Source organism: Micrasema longulum, unplaced genomic scaffold, assembly GCF_059751315.1.
Source record: "Micrasema longulum isolate JH-2025_06_02 unplaced genomic scaffold, ASM5975131v1 h1tg000667l, whole genome shotgun sequence".
Classification (NCBI taxonomy): domain Eukaryota; kingdom Metazoa; phylum Arthropoda; class Insecta; order Trichoptera; family Brachycentridae; genus Micrasema; species Micrasema longulum.
The window spans coordinates 1-19865 of NW_028277863.1; the positions used below are offsets into that span (position 1 = coordinate 1).

Genomic DNA, 19865 nt, shown 5'->3' on the forward strand with positions numbered 1-19865 from the left:
TCTCTCACTCACTTACACTCACACAAACACACTAGTATGTATTGTATGTGTATTTAATGTATTTCTGTGGATATCTGTCATTGGTTTTATTCTCTGTATATTTTATTTGTTGTATTTTTGTTACATGTATTACTGTTGATTTCCCTAATAAATAAAAAAAAATTAAAAAATGATAAAGGTTTCAGCTCTTTTACTTCACAAAGTGAACAGATGGAAGAGTTGAGGAAATGTTGATGTTTGAACCTAGGCAGAATAGTAAATGTTACACAATGTAATTTTTGAAAAGATTGAGATTTTTAACATTGACTCCATTTCTCCGTAAGTGTAGTCTCCCCTCTCGAGGCCAATCATCCATGCTACTTTTCTTAGCAAACGATGTTGCACCGATTTGATACGATTTATCCGGCCTACATAGAAGGGAGACCAGATCACGGATGCATATTCTGAAAGAGGACAAACAAGTGAGCAATACAGTGTTTTAACCGTGAACATACATATAATTTCTACAAAAACGTAGAAATAACATTGACTCCATATTTATATTTAATTTGCTAAATGGCTTAATTGATGTACCATCGTTACTGGAACAAGTGGCATTCAACGTTTCGATCCGCCGGTTGCTAAATAATAATGTGCTGTTCCTTGATCAACACAGCACAAACTATGGCTTGCATGCACCAATGTCCCAGTTGTGTCATATTGTAAACTCGAGACAAGATCTGGACTTTTTTGGTGTACGTCTTTACAAATGTAAAAAATTCACTAAGATAGACCGGTTCTTGTCTTGGGGTAGTAATTTTATTTTTTTTTGTCCTAGCTTTAATTTTATTTAATTATATTGTATTTATTAGTGTTTGTATTTATTATACGAAATTGTATTTACCATTATTAGAATGGACTGCATAAGTCCGTCAAATAAATAAATAATGTGTAAAGTGGCCACTTAAACGAGCTAATGACAGGTCACAAGCCCTGTAAATACCTAGACTTCCATATTCCCTTCTCAAACATGTTTCCCTCTCTGTTGAGAAAAATTTTAAACTAAATTATTTAATGCTTGAAATGACGATGCAAAGAAAATGTATATATTATGTAGAGCCAGTGAACTGTGGATTTCGGCATCGTTAGGAAAATGTATTAGTTAATAAAATAATTCGTCGTGTCAATCGATTCAGTACAGTTGTACTTAACAAAAAAAATGAGCGAATAGGTGTTTTAAGGGGACAATAAAAAAAACATGTTTCTTAAAGGGGGAAAAAAATCTGTAATAACCTGTTTTCACCATAACAGTTGCGTGTCCTGCCATAATGTGCTGATTAGCGTGTTAAAAATCTCATTGGATATCCATTTAAAAAAATCTAGTTTGTGAGTGAAAATTATTTGTGGAAATTCATCATAATTCATTATGGCCAGTCTCGAAGATGTCGCGAAAGCGGTGAAACCAGTCACTGACTATTCCAAATTTGTAGATTCAAGTATCCTTATCCTTAAAACAAACTGTAGACGTTGTTCACACCGATTACAGTAGGCAAAGCTTTTGATAAGGTATAACATTCAAAATCATTATTACAAATACTAAATCGACTAGGGATTACAGGTGAACTTTTAAAATTGTTTACTAGCTATTTATATAATAGAAAAACGGTAGTTTAAATAATTCCCGCATAACTTGTTAATTTTTAGCACCAAGTGGCGTACCCCAAGGATCGCATTTGGAACCTATTTTATTTTTATATGTTGTTCACGTGTTCAACGATGTTAAATATTTCATTTTTGCCTATGAGCATTAAGAATTAAACTACATAGATTTAACAGAGATGAAAAATATTTTTTAGTATGGAATTCCAGGCATTTATAGGGCTTACGGCCTGCCGTTGGCTAGATTAAACAGGCTTTACACACATGTAGTGTATACCATTCTGCCTGTGTTTGAGCATTCATATTTCTTCCATTTTTTCCATTTGTTGATTTTTGTGCTGTTCAACAGCTCTTTAAGAGCGGAAACCTTTATCAAAAAGAGTGAAATTCATCTGACTGCATTATTTCACCCACTAGACAACGCCTATTTTTCTATTTATATACATACTTCTTGGATCATTTCGTTTAATGAACAGTATTTTCAGTTTGTGTTAATGTTTGTAGACAAGGACTGGACTTAACTCCCAAGGGAGTTATTAAGATAACAATGTACATACAACAGACATGAGTTTAACTAAAGATACTATTCTTATATATATGTAATTTCCTGTTTTAATCCAGAATTTGTGTTTTTCATTTTAAAATAATAATGTTTTAATCGTTTTCACTCCTTATGAATGTTGTAAAAGGTAATAAATGCCGTTCACGTTAAATTAACTAAATGAAAATATCGTTTAATAAAAAAATTCAACCATGTCCTTTTCTTTTTTGTTATTATAGGCTTTATACATTTTTTTATGTTCGGATTGTTTTATGTTAGCGACTTACTCAAAGAACTCTTTGGCGGGGCTGGTAGCGTTAGGGTTGGCCGGCTGCTGAGTAACGGGGGCGCATTCTGGGGTGTTCCAGGAGTTTCCACAGCTGGTCCAAGGTAACTCGCTCTGCAGGGACGCGAACAGGTAATACACCGCCCAGCCTATTATGGTATTGTAATACATTCCCATGTAGATGTCGATCAGGCATATCGCGTAGCCCACACCTGAAAGACACAAATTAGGTAGATATAATAATGCGATTCCCGTCAGCTATAAAATATCCAACTAATCAAATTTCTGCCAATGATAACATATCAAGCTAATTCAATTTTCGCCGATGATAACACATGCAACTATTTCATTTCCGTCGAAGATAACTTATCCAATTTACCAAATTTCAGCCAACAATATCATATCTTACTATCCAATTTCCGCTGAAGATGACATATGCAACTTATCCAATTTTCGCGGAAGATAACATATCAAACTAATCCAATTTTTTCCGATGATAACACATGCAACTATTTCATGTCCGTCGAAGATAACTTATCCAATTTACTAAATTTCCGCCAACGATAACATATCTTATTATCCAATTTCCACTGAAGATGACATATGCAACTAATCCAATTTTTGCGGAAGATAACATATCAAACTAATCCAATTTTTGCCGATGATAACACATGCAACTATTTCATTTCCGTCGAAGATAACATATCCAACATACCAAATTTCCGCCAGCGATAATATATCTTACTATCCAATTTCCGCCGAAGATGACATTTTATTTTTTATTTATTTTATAAACATAAACGGCAAATCTGCCTTTTACAAACATTTATAATATTAACATATTCGGCTTTATATATATATATATTTTTTTAAACAAGAATTTCATTATACCCAAGATTTATAAAAATAAATTAAACTAAAAATTATACAAGATTTATATTAAAAAAATTTACCTAAAAATTATACAGCATATTCAGTAGAAAGTTTAAATAATAAAACATTTTACAGTAAAACAACAAGAAAATCATGAGTACTGTTTCACACAGCTAGGCAAAGTGAACAAAAAACTGTATATAGTATATATATATTATGAAATGCATGAATAAATAAATATAATTACCATATCACATATCCAACTTATCGAATTTCTGCCTACGATAACTTATCTAACTAATCTAATTTCCTTCAACGATAACATGTCCACCAGTGGTGCATAAGTAAGACACCAGGGGCGAATCGCCCAAATAAGCTATTATGCACAGCTTTCCATTATATTTGACTTTCGTTAATCATGTTTTATAGTAACTATGTTTATGGGAAAACAAATAAAATAAATGTTATTTATTACAAATCACCACCACTGTTTATATCTTCCTACAAAAAAAATTGCTGTGCGCCTATCACCCACCCCGTTCTCACTGAACGATTAAACTTGCCGATTACCTCAGCCTATTCTTCCATACAAAAAAGTACACTATATTTTACATCTTTAACCCAGTCAGGTTTTTTAGTACTAAAACAAGCTTGCAGATTACAAATATTATTTGAAGATTCTCAATTTGGAAACTAATATTTCGAATATTAACTCCGAAGGATTATTTTCTTTGAAATGATACCGTTGACATATTATGTATCAGATAGGACATGTGGCGTTCGAAGTGGCCGTTTTTAGCATTATTCATTTTAAAAGGAATTGGCCAATGCTCAGTGTTGACATTTAAATCATAATGGAAATTAGAAAATGGGAATCAAGTTGGGGTAAAGCAGGGTTTGAACCTCGGACCTCTGATCCGTGAGTCCGCAATACTAGCCACAGGACCACAACCCGATTAAAATTTTAAGGTCCTAGGTTAAATTCTTCCCAGGGTGGACGTAAGTTTTAATTTTGGAGGTTATTAAAGCTGCAATATTTTTTTTTTCTGGCATCTGAAGCATATTATGACTAATCACCTTACCTCCAGATGATCAAAATACGCTTCATTTGGTTTTAAACTGCAGCGCCCTATATACCATTGCGCGTGGAAAGGGGAATGATGAAGATCTTTTAATTTTTTTTCTAAGCGTGTAACTAATTATACTAATATATTACAAATAAGATGAAGAACATTTTAGAGAAGGGAATATGGAAGTCCATAACCTGTCAGTAGCTGATTTAAGTGGCTACTTTACACTCTGTGTAACATTCACCATTTTGCCTACGTCCTATATTCCTTCAATTCTTCCATCTAATGGTCTTTGTGAAGTTGATGAGCCAAAACCTTTATTGATATGGGTGAGATTTATCCGACTGAATTATGTTTTATCTTGATTTTTATTATATTTATGCTCGTGAAAAACATTAACTGGATATATTATGTACTAGTTTTATACTTGTTTATTTGTACTATTTGTGCTGTTTTTTCGAGTAAAAATAGAGTAAATTGAACACAATTACATAAATGCGTATGAGCTTTAACGTTGATTCTCCGTAGGGGTAGGCAGAGAATATAAAATGCCACACCACTTTATCTTAAGTATTTTCATCTTAGCCTCTCTTCCTTTACATTTAATAATTAATCTGATATTACTTGTGCATTAACGGTTCATTAATGACATTTAAAAAATGCAACGTACGCCATTAAAATCCATTTGTAATACATTTAATGTCCGGATTGTTCCTAATGCAGGTACCTACTACTAATTACTAACCATTTTGCGTCCGTTATAATTGCGATAAAAATATTATAATCTCCATCTAATGAGTAAAATACTAATAGATACGCTGCAAATGAACTTTTACCGTGAAATAAGCGTACGTTATAAATAAGATCAAGTCCACAGATAATACAGTGGTCATTTCGGTTTTATGATTTATTTAAATGACTTAGAAAAAACTTTTAATTCATTCATTAATTTAAATGAACTTTAACATCTTAATATTTGGAAGAACTTATTTTCATTACAAAATTTATAGTAAAGTTCTTAGTGGTTATTCATTATACAATTTACATTAAAAGAAAATTTTTCCATTTATTATTTATTTTACTACCGAGGCGCTCCTTTATCAATGAATATTTTTTTTAACTTAATTTTTTTTGTTGTTACCCATAAGGTTTTTACATGACAGGTTGCAAAATCAGAATTCAAGTGTTTCATAACTAAAGTAAATATTTAGGCTTAATAAATAAAAAATATTTTTTAAAGTATCGAATTTCATTATGCTTTATGCATTATTATAGGTAGGTATATAATTAAGTATTTGCAAATTTTTTTTAGGACAGTGTTATGCAAAAAAACTAAGTAAACGGTAGGTATTATTTAATTTTAGGTAAGTAAAATACAAAAGGTCAGTGATTTTTACAGCGTTTCAATCTTTATTTGATTAATGTTAAAACTATTTTCAAGCAAGAAGTTCAGGACTGGATTTTCCTTAGTGGGCGGGATTTGAGTAGGAAACTCCTTGATGATTTTCCGAATGTTTGAGTTAACTGTTTACCATATTGATGTGCCATATATATGTATGTATATTAAAAAAAATATATATATGTTTCTGATCCTATATTTGTGGTGATATTCTCATGTGTCTGTGTCAACTAATTGCTAGTCCCATCTCAACACACGACTTTTAGTCCTATGTAGTTAGGACTTATGTCTCAAATAATGTACAATAAACTTATGTGTGTAAATAAATAAATAAATAAATGTAGCTTATTTTCATTTTATTGCAGTAAGAATCGAATGAATTTTCAAACGAATGCAGTCCTTTTTTATAATATTAAATCATTATTCAGTTACTATACATTTTGTAAATTATACCTTGATAAAGGAGCACGTGGTAACTCAGAAACCAATCGGTAATAAAATAAATAATCAGTGGAATTTTTTATTTTATTTTTAGTTATATTTTGAATATATTAATTTGTTTAAATTTCTTCAATTTTCACGGCCGTTCAGAAGCCAGAGTGGTTTTTTTTGGTTATTTTTTAGGTTTGCACATTTTCCGACATTTCGGATTGCATTACAGCGTCCATCATCGTTATGTACGCAGCTTGTTAATCTGAAAATCTCTAGTTTTTAGATTTATTCGTCTAAAGTTTTTGTAAAAAGTACTAAGCAAGTATGTACATACACATTTTTCTTTAAATTTGATAATAAAATAGAAAAAAACTGTGAAGTGAAAAACGGCTGTAGGAGAAACACTTGTGTTAGAAGAAACTATATAAGTTATGTATTTAAGAACCTGTATATTAAACGAATTAATGATTTTTATTTTATTTAAATACTCGCAGTACCTATATCAGAATAAGTATTGTAAATTCATAGGCGTTGATTTTTTAATATATTTAAAAAATATATATATAGTTACATGAAATGATACATGTATTTTTTTTCTATTACTACTTACTTTTATAAATGTAGTTAATGTTTTAACTGTAACTTTTAAAAATGGAACTAGCTCTTGTGCTTGAAGAGTGACATACGCTGTTATTGTTATTTAGTAATTTGAAGTTATCTTATTTCGAACAGACATGAGAAAAATATTAATTTTACAAGGTGTGGCACAGTTGGTAAAATAGCCAACTGTTAAACTGGCGTCACGGGTTCGATTCCTTCCAGTCACAAGAAAAAAATTTAAGAAAGATTTATTCCCTAATTGGTGGGGGTGTTGTAGTGTATTTTTCATAACTTCCTTTCATATCCTCACCTTCTCAACAGAGAGAATTAAAGCTCAAGCGGGTTATTCATTTAAAAAAGAAAAAAAAAATACTCTCATTACACAGAAATACATATCTTTCGAGTACTCTAATAATAACATTACACGTGTCATTAACATATTGTAATTTATATATTTTAAAATGACTTCTTTGATAAAAATCAAAAGATATTATAAAAATAAATTAATATGCTCGGTATTTATGAGAAAGGGGTTTCATATTTGTATTAGAATTGATAGATCTATAAAAGTCACGTGTTATAAAATTTGGGCTATGAATCACACCACTATAAATAGTCCTGAAGAACATTAAAAATAAGGAGTCCTTTTTCACTTATGAAAACGAAATGAAAGCTCTAAGAAAATATTGACGTACATAGTCGTATAGTATTTATACTAATAAAATAGGAAAATTATGAAAACTTTAGTAAAAAAAAAAATATTATACCGAAGTAAAATATTAACAAATTTCAACAGAAATGGAGAACATTTTAGAAAAGGGAATACGAAAGTCTAGGCATTAACAGAGCGTATGACCTGTCGTTGGCTGGTTTAAGTGGCCACTTTACGCACTGTGTAACATTCCCCATTTCCCCTATGTTTGGACATACATATTTCTTAAATTCTTCCATCTGTTGATTTTTGTGAAGTTAAAGAGGTTCCCTTCTCTAAAATGTTATCCATTCTGTTGTAATATAAAATAACGGCACTTTCCTAGGAAATCAAAGCCTTTTAAACTATCTGTACAGTGCAGTATGACAAATATTCGAAAATATTCACCAATACGAGCTGATTTGCTTAGATCATTTCGAAATATTATTGATGCTAACTTTGTGGTCAATATTAGTATTTAACCACTTACCAAAAATACTATGTTTACGACGGTGAAAGTATATTTTAGTCAAATAAAATAAATATAACAACTTTGTTTTTAATCCCAATTTTTTTTTTCTTTTTTTTCCACTGATCGGTTTCAAAGCAAACAAACTTCTTCGTCAAGGTTTATGTAACTAATGAATTGATTCCTATTTTATTTTGATCGTGTTTACTAAATACTACACGTGGATCAAGACGTTTTTTCCTTACACGGGTGGTAATTTGATATCAATATTTTTGAAGCTAGACAGGAGACGACTAAAAGAAATATTGTTTATTTGGTTATTAATTATTATTTTCTTATTATGAATCGCTTTTTTAATTTCTAAGATTTCCAAGTAGTCTAATTTTAATATTTTATTTTGAACATGAAGTACTTTTAATCCAGTGTCTTTATTAAAGTTGTGATTTGCGAATTCAGAAAAATTATTATTATTTAAGCATCTTAAGTGTTCTTTTACTCTAATATTAAAGTTTCTTTTAGTTTTTCCAATGTAGATTGAATCGCAATCATTACAATTTAGTTGGTATATTCCAGATTTATTATATTTATGGACTTTGTCTTTGTGATTTTTTAACAATGTTCCTATATTATGTAGAAAGCCGGTTTAATGTTTGATGGTGGTAGGGAATTAGTATTTGCATGTTGGTGTAGTGAGTATCCTGACAAAAAGACGGGTACGTTTACCTAACCTAACCTAACATTATTTTTTTAAATTATTTTCTTCTTAAATAATGGTGTACAAAGTTCTCACAAAATTCACAAAATAATAGAATTTATACATCTTGACTTGTCTTCATTATCATTCTGTTCTTTGCGGCAAATGACAACGGAATAACAAAATATTTGTAAAAGAATTCGTGCCGTCCAACTCTTTTGTTTCGAATCGAATCGCAGAGGTGATCATTTCTAGAGTTTCGCTAGTAAGAAAGATATGATGATGCCAATAAACCACGTTCCGTTGTCTTCCTTCCAGAACTTTCCATTTTCCCCGACCCGATAATAATTGTCTCACTCGCCATCTTGGTTCTCGAATTTTCCTCCTGTTGCTTTTTTGTTATTTGCGTGATTCAGCAAAAATAATATTAACATCGAGATCTTTATCATCAGAAAAATGTTTATTTAACTATCGATAACAGTTAACTATAATTTAACTTACGGATTTTTATTTATTTATTAAACTTTTTATACATAATATTGTACACATAATATTAGGCTGATTGCAAAATGGCAATTTCTTCTTACCAACCAAAAAAAAAAAGTTTAATAAATATTTCGAGTTACAAAACATATTCAATAGAAAATAAAGTAAAAAGCTTAAGATGTTCAAAAATATAAATAACTGCATTCGTATTTAAATAACCTTAAATCAATACACTTACTCAACGGGAAAGGGGAATAAAGGAGAAAGGCGGAGAGATTAAGAAAGAAAAAGGTGATATTTCTTCATATTTAATATTTCAAGTTTATTAACAACTAAAAGATCAATAAATTACAATAGGGATGGAGAACACTGAGAAGGAAATATGGAAGCAAAGGTATTTACTTCCATATTTCCGGTGATATTAAAGGTGAGATTCATCTTATTGAATTATTTCACCTACATACTAGGCAACGCCTGAAAATGTTATTTTTTCAATTTCTATATTTTTTCATAGATCAGGTGGATTTATCAACAATATTTTAAGTTTGTCCAAATTTTTGTACACAAGGACAGGATCCAACTCCCTGGGGAGCTTCAGAGAAGGTAATATAGAAGTCTAGGCATCTACAGGGCTCATGACCTGTCATTGGTTGGTTTAAGTGGACACTTTAAACACTGTGTAACATTCACCATTTTGCCTATGTGTGAACATTCATATTTTCATTCCATGATTCCAGTTTTTTTTTCTACAAAAGTTTGAACAAACTCAAAATATTGTTATAACTATAATATTTTTTTATTAAAGTCGCCTTTTAGTCAGTTTAATTTATTCATTAACGCAGTTTAAAAAAAGATTAACAGTAATGCCCGTCTTAGGAAATCGTTTTCTTTTACTTGAAATTCAAAAAATCTGTACCTCAGAAGCAGACGGATGCAAATCTAGAATTTGATGAAATGACATTTCGATTTTCGTATTCAGTTTATGATCATGTCCTTTGATTTTGAAGAAATGTAAGTTTTATAATGAAAGAACCAATGTATCAAGATACTGAAAATACAAATTAATGCTACAAATTATTATAAATCACTTCGAGAAAGTACATAATTTAGGCTTAGGTTAAACATTTGATGTTTGGATTTGCATCCGTCTACCTCTGAGGCACAGAAATAAAAAAAACGTTATTCCTTAGAGTAATCATGCGTCAACCCATAGAGAATCCCTATCATTTTGTTTCATAGAACGCAAGCGATGTTGGTTAGCAACAAATTGGCGGCCGTTTTGTTTTGTTTGACAACATACGCGTAACGTTTCTATCGGGTGCTTTTGTCGCTGTGCTTGGCTTTGTTTGTAAATAACTTGGATATTTACGTTATGATAAATAAAGATCGACAATGGTGAATTGCAGTATGTTTGGTTACAACAGTAGGAGCGTTAAAGGTGTTAAAGGAGTCAGTTTTCATGGGTAATTGATTTCGAATATTTTCCAGTGATTTACATTGATTTTTGGCATTCATTGTCCCGACACGTGTATTATGTTAATTGAAAACTTTCCTTATATCAACATATTTACTTCAGATACTATTTTTTTTCAATTTAGGGGATAAATGTGTGAATTAAAGTATGTTTATTGTTGATAATGACAGTTGATTACGGGCAGTAAGTCGGGACCGCACTAGGTATCCATATAAAGTTTGAGTCTTTATCGAGTAGAGGTTGATTCAAATTTTACTCAAAAATAGCAACGTTAACCTTAAAATTGCATCTAAAATGACGTGTCCAAATTTCAGACCGCTACGACTCGCCGTTTCGGAGATGTGATGAACAAACAAACAAACCCAACACAGGACTTTGGTTCCATGGAGTTGGGATTTATGTCTCAATAAAACCACGAAATTAGTGCTTTAAATATTAATAATACAAAATTAATAACGTGTGATATTAAATTAGACAATAAGTTTTTTTTTAAATATTTTCAGAGACTTTTTTGAAAAGTTATCAGTCTTGGTTATAATTCGTCACCCATAATATTATAAAATCAATCCTCCTTGATATTAAATAAACTGTCAAACTAAGACCAAATAAATAAAAAAATTATGTACCTATCGTATTATCCGAGCTATGATTTTTCAATGTTTAGTGATTTTGAAATTACTCCGCCTGTGACGTCACAAGTTCTCTTTTTTGAGTTCTGCTGATTGGCGAGTTGGTTTTCCGTAAACCAAAATCTATCAGAACAATTTTTCATTGGTTGGTTCGGAAGAACTAATGACGTTGTTCAAAGTTGTTCGTTTTTATTAAAATCATTTTTATTATTTTTTCATGCATTTGTAAGAAACTTCACCGTTCAATTTAATGGTTCAGTTTCCCGTAGCACTAACTTCATCATTATTATATTCACTCGCCTATTCAGAGTATACATAAACATGACAACGAATTTACCTCAATTGATATTGTTTGCTGTTGTTTCAAGTTCTATAATTATTTTATTTTTATGAGTTTTATGTACTTTTTTCCTTTTGTTTTTATGTATTTTGTATTTGGTCTGTGTCCGGGTGGAATAAGAATACAGTTCTGTGTGTGTAATACAATCTAAATTTTGGACGAGCGTTTTCGACTCAATTGCTGCAAATTTCTTATAAAAAAAAACTAGCATAGAAAAGTTTGCCCCGTAGTGTAGTAGTTGGTGCATTTGTTTTCCATGCTTGAGGTTTTGGGTTCAATTCCTGGGAAGGCAGGCATAAAATATTTGTTTATAAATGTGATATTACACTGAAATATTTTATTGTCCTTGGACTGACACCATGAGCGCAAGACTGATCATCTAACCTTTCCGTGTGTCACCTAGACCGACAAGACAAAATATTCTGTTTTACACAGACAACTCTACAACAAACTATTTAAAACAATCTAAAATACCTAGAATATGCGAGCAATATAACAATAGATTAACCGAAGCTGATATTTTTTATGACAATGTACGAGTACCTATGTAAATTTAACCAAAAAATCATAGAAAATTGAGAGAAGCAGATATTTAATTAATTTTATTATTTTAGGCATATTTTTTATTTCTTATTTTTTACGTTTGCTGTATTTAACTTTAGTTCAATTATTGTCTAAGTGTATAGATGTTTTGGGGTGTGCATGAGTGTCCTACACTAATATAATAAAAACAATAATAAAATCTAACCAACAATGTCATACATATGAAACAAGGGATAAAAAAATATAAGATTACCAATGAGGAGAAAAACAGAATCTCAAAACTCAATGTACAAGGGATTGAAGCTGTACAATGAGTTACCTGAAGGAATAAAGGAGATAGAAAAGATAAAAATATTTTTAATTAATTTGAAAAAATATGTTATTGAGAAGTTTTGATAAAAAAAAATGTAATGTTATTAAAAGTTTACATTAGTTCTTAAGATGTTATGAACTAACTTAATAAATCATAAATAAATAAATAAAAATAAATAATCAATATTTATGGACATACTATTTGTTTACATAACAAAATAAACAAATAAGTAACAGGTGGTCGAGATACGCTGCATATAATTATTTTGTATATAATATAACTTCTCAGTTTACTAAAATATACGTAAGTACATACTTAAGTTATATTCTCTTTAAACCTAAAAGCTCGCTGTGGGCGTTTAAATATGTAAAATCAAATAAATTATCACGATATTCCATTTTTTTTTTTAAATTCCGTGTACAATGTTAAAAATGTAAATAAATAAAAGTATAATACTCTATGGCTTTATTTAATTTACAATTCTTAGTAAAATACGCTTTAGTCTGCGAGTGTAAGACTAGAGTTATACTGGTAAACGAATTAACCCCATGACGCCTCCGCCAATTTACGTCAGCAATAAGATACGTCTTTGAAAAGGAAGTTAAGGTGATTAACGAGTATACAATCAGCGATATTCAGATATTATAATTGAGTGTAGGCAATTTCCTACTGCAGGTTACGGTTTAAACTTAGTATTTATGTAATATGAAGTTAAAGTTAACTAACTAACTGTGTAAACTATACGTTGAAACAAATCATATAATGTGCCACTTTGACACATCACCCGTGTTGAGTCGTTTTTTCAGCAAAATAAAAAAATGTTTAACTCTAGGTTTCTATTTTGTTTAAATTTCGTTTCTGATTTATATGAAAAAAGTTTGTTAAAGTATGGGGTTCACAGTCCATGATCGATGACACACCCACGTGCTTAATCGTTTCACCTGAAATATAGGGTGACGACCGATGAAGCAAGCCATCATTTCATGTTGGATTCAATACATTATATTCTGCAAGACACGAGAGCAACGCACTGCGGTAAATTAACAGCACTCCTACCATGGAGACATGAAGTGCGAAGGAACGTGGCCCACGAAGAAACACAGGGCGTGATAACGCCCAGTCAGCCTAATCAGTCAGCCCAAGAAAGTAAACCCAGTCGTGCAGCAAATCAGTTCTTGCATATAGTCTAAGTGAAGCCAGTTCAACTCCTCGTCGACGTAACACTCACGCAACATAATTCAATTAATTATTTATTCGCCACGTAATCAATACGCATTCAATACCAACCTCGTGTCTTCTATCAATATTTAACTGGGGTAAGAGCTCCACCAGCTCTTAGCAACCTTGTTCCTACATTGGCGAACCCGACGTGATTAACGTCGTGGTTTTAACCCATTTTTCACTTTTTTACCAAAACAATTATTTTAACTTAAACATAATTTTTTCAATACAACCGGTTTCGGTAATTGAAATAATAAAGAAAACAAATAACGTATATTTTTCCTGGTACTATGTACATCTATGTATGATATTAGCAAAACACCAAAATGATGATGACACCTATTTTTCAATAGACAGCAATCACATTTATTTTGCACACTTAAATTATATTTTACTCAATTTATGAGTATACATAAAATCATATTTTTACTAGCATTTAAGTGTTTACTTTAAAAGGAGAAAGTTTGTGAAAATATTGTAAAAAATGTCGAAACTTCAATAAATGTTAACAGACATAGTTATCGCAAACTCCATAAATAAGCACCTAAAATTTTTAGACATAATTTTTGTTTTTATTGCCAGAACACCTAAGTAGCGAGGTGAGTAAAACAAAAAAAACATTTAAAAGAGCTTTTTATACCAAACCATTTTTATATTAAATTTTATTCTGAATCATCTAATGCAGAACTATTTCACAATTTCTATGTAGTAATTATAGAATTATTTTTTATTTACTTTATGTTATGATTAAAATAATAGCGGCGAAGTAAAATAATATAAGTTGTACAGAAAACAACAAGTAAGATCATCATCATCATTCCCTTATCGAATGGTTTATGGGATATTTCATTCACTTAAAATACAAATAAAGGCAAAATAATCAGTCTTACGCTTCAGACGTGAGTTCAGGAAGTGTAAAACCAACTTCAAATAAATATAGCATTTAAACCTTGTAGAAAACCGCACTTTATTGCATAAAAAGGGTTTGAAGTAGATGTTTTCGTCAAAATGGACGAAACGGGTTGCACGAAAAAAGCACGATAAAACAACTCATTTACCCATTTCGAGGAAAACGCAAAAACGATTTTATTTCAAACTTGCCTTTATGTTACGCAACTGATATGGTTTTTTATAACTTTCCAGTCTATACTAATTGAATTTCAGATTTCCAGTCGCTTTCAGCCATTTTCTAAAAAACACAATCCAATAAATTTACTCTTCGAGTATCGACGCACAAGTCTCGCTTTCCAGCTAATCCAGGCTTGGTGGAGAACCCTCGCTCTAGAGTTTGCCTGCTCTATTTGGTGACTCGGCGCAGTATGATTCGATTACAAATTGATCCGACGCGACGTTTCCGATTCGAAAACACAACTAAACAATCTAATTTGTGCCTCTGCATCTTAGATTCTAAACCCCGTATTGAGCAGATCAGAAAAGAGAACAAGAAATTTGTAAAAAAAAATGTCTCAATTACTCATTAATTCTAAGTATACAATTTTAATTTTGGTAAAATAATACAATTTTGTCGCCGTTCAGGCGAAAATCACTAACCCAAAAAACATAATAATGAGAAATCGCAATTTGAAAAATTAGAGACCAAGGAAAAATCAGGTTTATTTGTTTTGGAGGTTTTACGTGTACAACATTATTCATTTATGTATTTTTTATCAATTTCTTTGGTAAATTTTTTCTTCTGATTCATAATAAAATATCAAAGTGGCTAAAATTTGGTCAAGTGACTTTTGCTAGTTTATAATCTGGACTATTCAAGCTATAAAATATATGAAAAGGAAGGAAATATTAGAATGTTCTGGCTAAAAAATCAGTTTTAATTAATGAAGTATTTTTTATTTAAACTTATTGCAACAGAGAGGGAAAACATTTTTGAGAGGGGAATATGGAAGCCTTGGCATTTACAGAGCTTATGACCTGTCATTGGCTGGTTTAAGTGCTCACTTTACACACTGTGTAACATTCACCAGTCTGCCCATGTTTGAACATTCACGTTTCCTCAACTCTTCCATCTGTTGACTTTTGTCTTTTGATGGTATTACTATCCGTATTCTACCACGGATAGTAATACCATTTTTATTATAGTAGTAGAATAAGGATGGTATTTATATACTTATTCTACAATTATGCCTAGGTGTAACTTTATACCGGGTCTATAAGTATGGCCCTTAGTATTTAGTAGATACTGTTTAAATTATAAAAGAGAATATGTAATTTAGTAATTATACTTTAATAAAAGAGCATGTTAGTAGAATAAGGATACCACTATGCCTAGGGATAACTTTATACTAAGTTTATGAGTAAGGCCCTAGATAAAGGTAATAAATCAAGCCTTTAAGTGGTGTTTGTGTACGCATGGAGTGGGGGTGAAGGGGGTTAAAATTCGCTCATTTGCACTTGTTTCCAGCAACTAGAAAAGAGCGGACTAAAGAAAATATTATTTTTTTTAGCACTTTTGTGTTAGCATTCAATTTCTAAGATTTGCAAGATGCCAATTTTTATGTTTTATTTTTAACCATTTTAATCCAGTGTCTTTATTAAAAATATATTTTTCTTTTTAATCAGATGGTTTGCGAATTCAGAAAAAAAAATATTATTTCAGCACCACAAATATGTGTCAGGCGCACAAAATTAATGCATTCGTGAGTCAGAACTTGATTGGATTCTTTTTATATCGTGTCGTAAAGAAGCAGGAGGCCCATTTTTATGCAAGCGCAGAGTTTGGGTGGAAAATTGTAACGATATTAAGATACATTCTAAAATTTTGTATTAGATTGGCAAATTAGATTTCAAGCAATTTGATTATTACATGGAAAAACGTTTTCTGCCTCAAAATCTCACCAGTTTCTTAACTCTTAAGAGGGTATGCGTTTTTAGAGAAATTTGATAAATAGGTATTTTAACAAAGTTTTTCTGTCACTCTCTCGCATGTGCCTCCCCAATATTGAGCGGAGTCGGACTTATTATGCCTAACCAAAATCGTAAAAATCGAGGTTTCGCTGTCCCGTTTTCCACGTCTCAAAATTGAACCGAGTCTGTTTTCTTTTTTAGAAAAAGTATGAAAAAGAAATTGTATGTGTCGGTAACTTCTCCGTTTTTCTAATTTTTTTTATTATTTTTGTGAACCATACGTCCGAAGACGGCAGATAAAACTGAGCACATTCAAGGGTTTTTGAATGGTCCTAGCAAATAAGATACGAAACAATTTATCAAAAAAGCAAAACGATAGAGACATATCAATAGTAAATATCTACAGTGTGTAAAAAAATATTGTTCTAGTGCTATAATCAATAGAGAAAATACGGGAATATCTCAGTGTGAAGAAAAGTTAGACCGCATTTCGTCTTAAAAGACTGTGTTACAAAATTTACTATGGGGACGGTGCTGTAACGTCTTGTTAAATTAAGCAAAATACGAGATGTTTTGTAGTACAAGTTTTCAAAAACAAAAATTAAACGCAAAAGTTTATTTGCATTTATTTATTTATTCAGATTTTTTCCCACCATAAACTTTCATTAATAATAAAAGTAATGTGACCTCAATGGGGTTACCCGTGCCGAGGACACTTAAGAATTTCCTTTTTTTATAAATATTTTTACATGTGAGAATAAACAAAGAAGACTTAATAAACAGAGATAATTAACAAAATGTTCAGACAGTTTTAAACACTAGGGGAGGGGGGGGGGCATGATGGTGCCTTTAAGGTAAGGCGTCAATAAAACACCTTTATTTTATAAATGGTTAAAAAAATGTTTGTTGTTATAAACTTTAATCCCTAATCTAACAAACGCGTTACAAAAAAATATTTATTTTGACGAATGAAATTAATCAATTAAAAACAGTCGTACTTATCCCATCTTGCCCCACTAGTGGGGAAAGATGGGGTACCACCTACTGCGGTTCGCAACTTGAACAAACAAGGAAGGCATCTTGGTTTTCTTCGTCTCCTCTAGCGCATATATAGTGTGCCCAGCTCTGGCATATTTAAAATGCTATCCAGCTTTTATTTGACTCAAAGTATGATCCTCCACAAAACAGGCACTATGTATTATCTTCATCGCTATTAGAAGAAAAATTACGTCTCAATCGTTTTGATGACTGCTTGAATTTAATTTTGCTCTCTGTAATATTATTATTTTTATTCGTACATTTTTTCTTAACAGCAGTTTTCTTGTTTGCATCTTCTAATTCCTTCTTATACGGAGATGATGTGAGAATACAAGTGTTCCCCCTTTGCCTAGATTCCCTTTTCTCTGTCTGTGTTGTTTTCGGTATAGGAAGTAACCGTCTCGGACTGGATAGGATGAAGACTGAATCATTAGTTGACTCGTTAGGATTCTCAGGAGTTGATCCAGTAATTGGCTCGGTAGTTAGAATGATGGTTAATCCTATAATTGGCTCAATAGTTGACATAGTATCAGTCACGGTGGAAATGGCGTTTATTGGGGCAGCAGCTGTTTCTATACTTTTTGAAACCGTTAATAGCTGTCAACATTGAAGCCAATTTTATGAAAGCTTTTCCAAATAACTCTTGTACTCAAAATGGCGTAATCACATGTCCAGGATTTTAACGAAGCGAGGTCGTTGCTGTTTGGGCATAATAAGTGCTTAAAAGCCTCATAAAACTCATATCTAGAGGCTGAAAATGATGTGTTGTGTGAGGAAGAAAACATTACGCAATTAGCTGAATGTTTTTTGTATGCGTTGCATGACCATCTAATAAAAACAGTACAGGACAATCTTTTGAAGCGCCACTAAATAGTGTAAATTGTTTTAACCCCTGAAGAAACAGTTCTGCAGTCATCCAACTACTGTCACTGCAAACCTCCTAAGCTCCAGGCAGTGCACCTGTCATTAATATGCTTTTTTTCCTTCTAAAATGTCTTCCATGGCTTGTTTCATGCATTCCTCTGACCAACTCCCCCTCTTGGTCTTTTAAACGTGGTTCCCGACCATATTCTGCATCCACAAAGAAAACAAAAACTGTTACTAAAGTTGTTGCTACATCGTGTTCAAGCAATGGGGTAAGATCGGGTACCGATACCCTGTCTTGTCTCTTTTACTATGCTTGTTAACAACGCTTATTGTTTACGAAATACTATTTCTCTGGAAAAAAATGATAAACTTACCTTAAATTAAAATACTTAAGACTTGTATAGTGACCATCAGCCCGTAAAAATCATGATTTTCTTCTTTCAATGTCTCAAGCAGCAAAATTCGATAAAATAACATGAAATTTGCGAAAAAACACGTTTAGTATTGCTGCGTATAAGAGTGTACAGACACATCCACTGCGATTTCATCACTGATGGAGGGTCTAAAGAGAGCATCAAATGGCGTAATGTGCTCGGAGCCACTCGGCAGATTTCGGCTTTTATTGCAGGGCCCCATCTTGCCTCACTACCCCATCATGCCCCACCTTCCCCTACGTATTTATGTACATCTATCTAATTGTTTAGTTTTTTTTAAACCGTCCTTTAGTTAGTGTTAGATAAAGGAAATTATACTAACATTTCATTTTGCTGTTGTTGTAATCTGTTTATGCTATTTTGGTTTTCTGTTCTTTATAGTTTATACAACACATTTTGGATTTTACATAGGCTTCATACAATATATTTTTTTTAATATTTTAGAATAAAGTTTTTGATTTAAAAAAGAAAGGAAGACACTATTTTGATGCTATTATGTTGATTCAATTATTAAGATCAAATATCACATACTACGAATACCGATAAAAATATATGAAATGGATTTAGAATAATAATTTGTAATTTCAAAATCAATATGGCTATTGTGGAGAATGTTTTCATACATAAATGTAAAAAATAAAATTTAGTAAAAATACGTTGCTAGAAAAACGGAACACGGTATTTATGACGTCAAGATTCTTGATAATTTTCTAAACAAATTTAAATGAGCAGGAACAAAGAAACATGAATCGTGACTTAGTAGGGGCGTAGTCAGCGGAATGCCCGTTTTCGCGGGAATTAAAAATTACTAATTTTAAAATATTTTTCAAGACATAAAAATTAGCAACAGTATTTTATAGACCTTTATTACTATAAAAATGTTTTAAAATCCCATATTTTATTGTTCATGTTATTTGTCGGTCTATTGTTGGTCCTAAGACTCCTCAGTATTAGTAGGCGCATTT

At 31.4% G+C, this 19865-nt stretch overlaps 1 protein-coding gene across 1 annotated transcript in view; it reads right to left on the reverse strand.

Moving 5' to 3' along the window:
• Positions 1-2462: 2462 nt before the first annotated feature.
• LOC148279783 (sodium-dependent serotonin transporter-like) overlaps positions 2463-19865 on the reverse strand; it is a 45617-nt gene continuing 28214 nt past the window's right edge. Inside the window, exon 5 of the mRNA XM_088229414.1 lies at positions 2463-2677. Coding sequence (XP_088085540.1) covers positions 2463-2677 — 215 coding nt within the window. The remainder of the gene's footprint in view (positions 2678-19865) is intronic.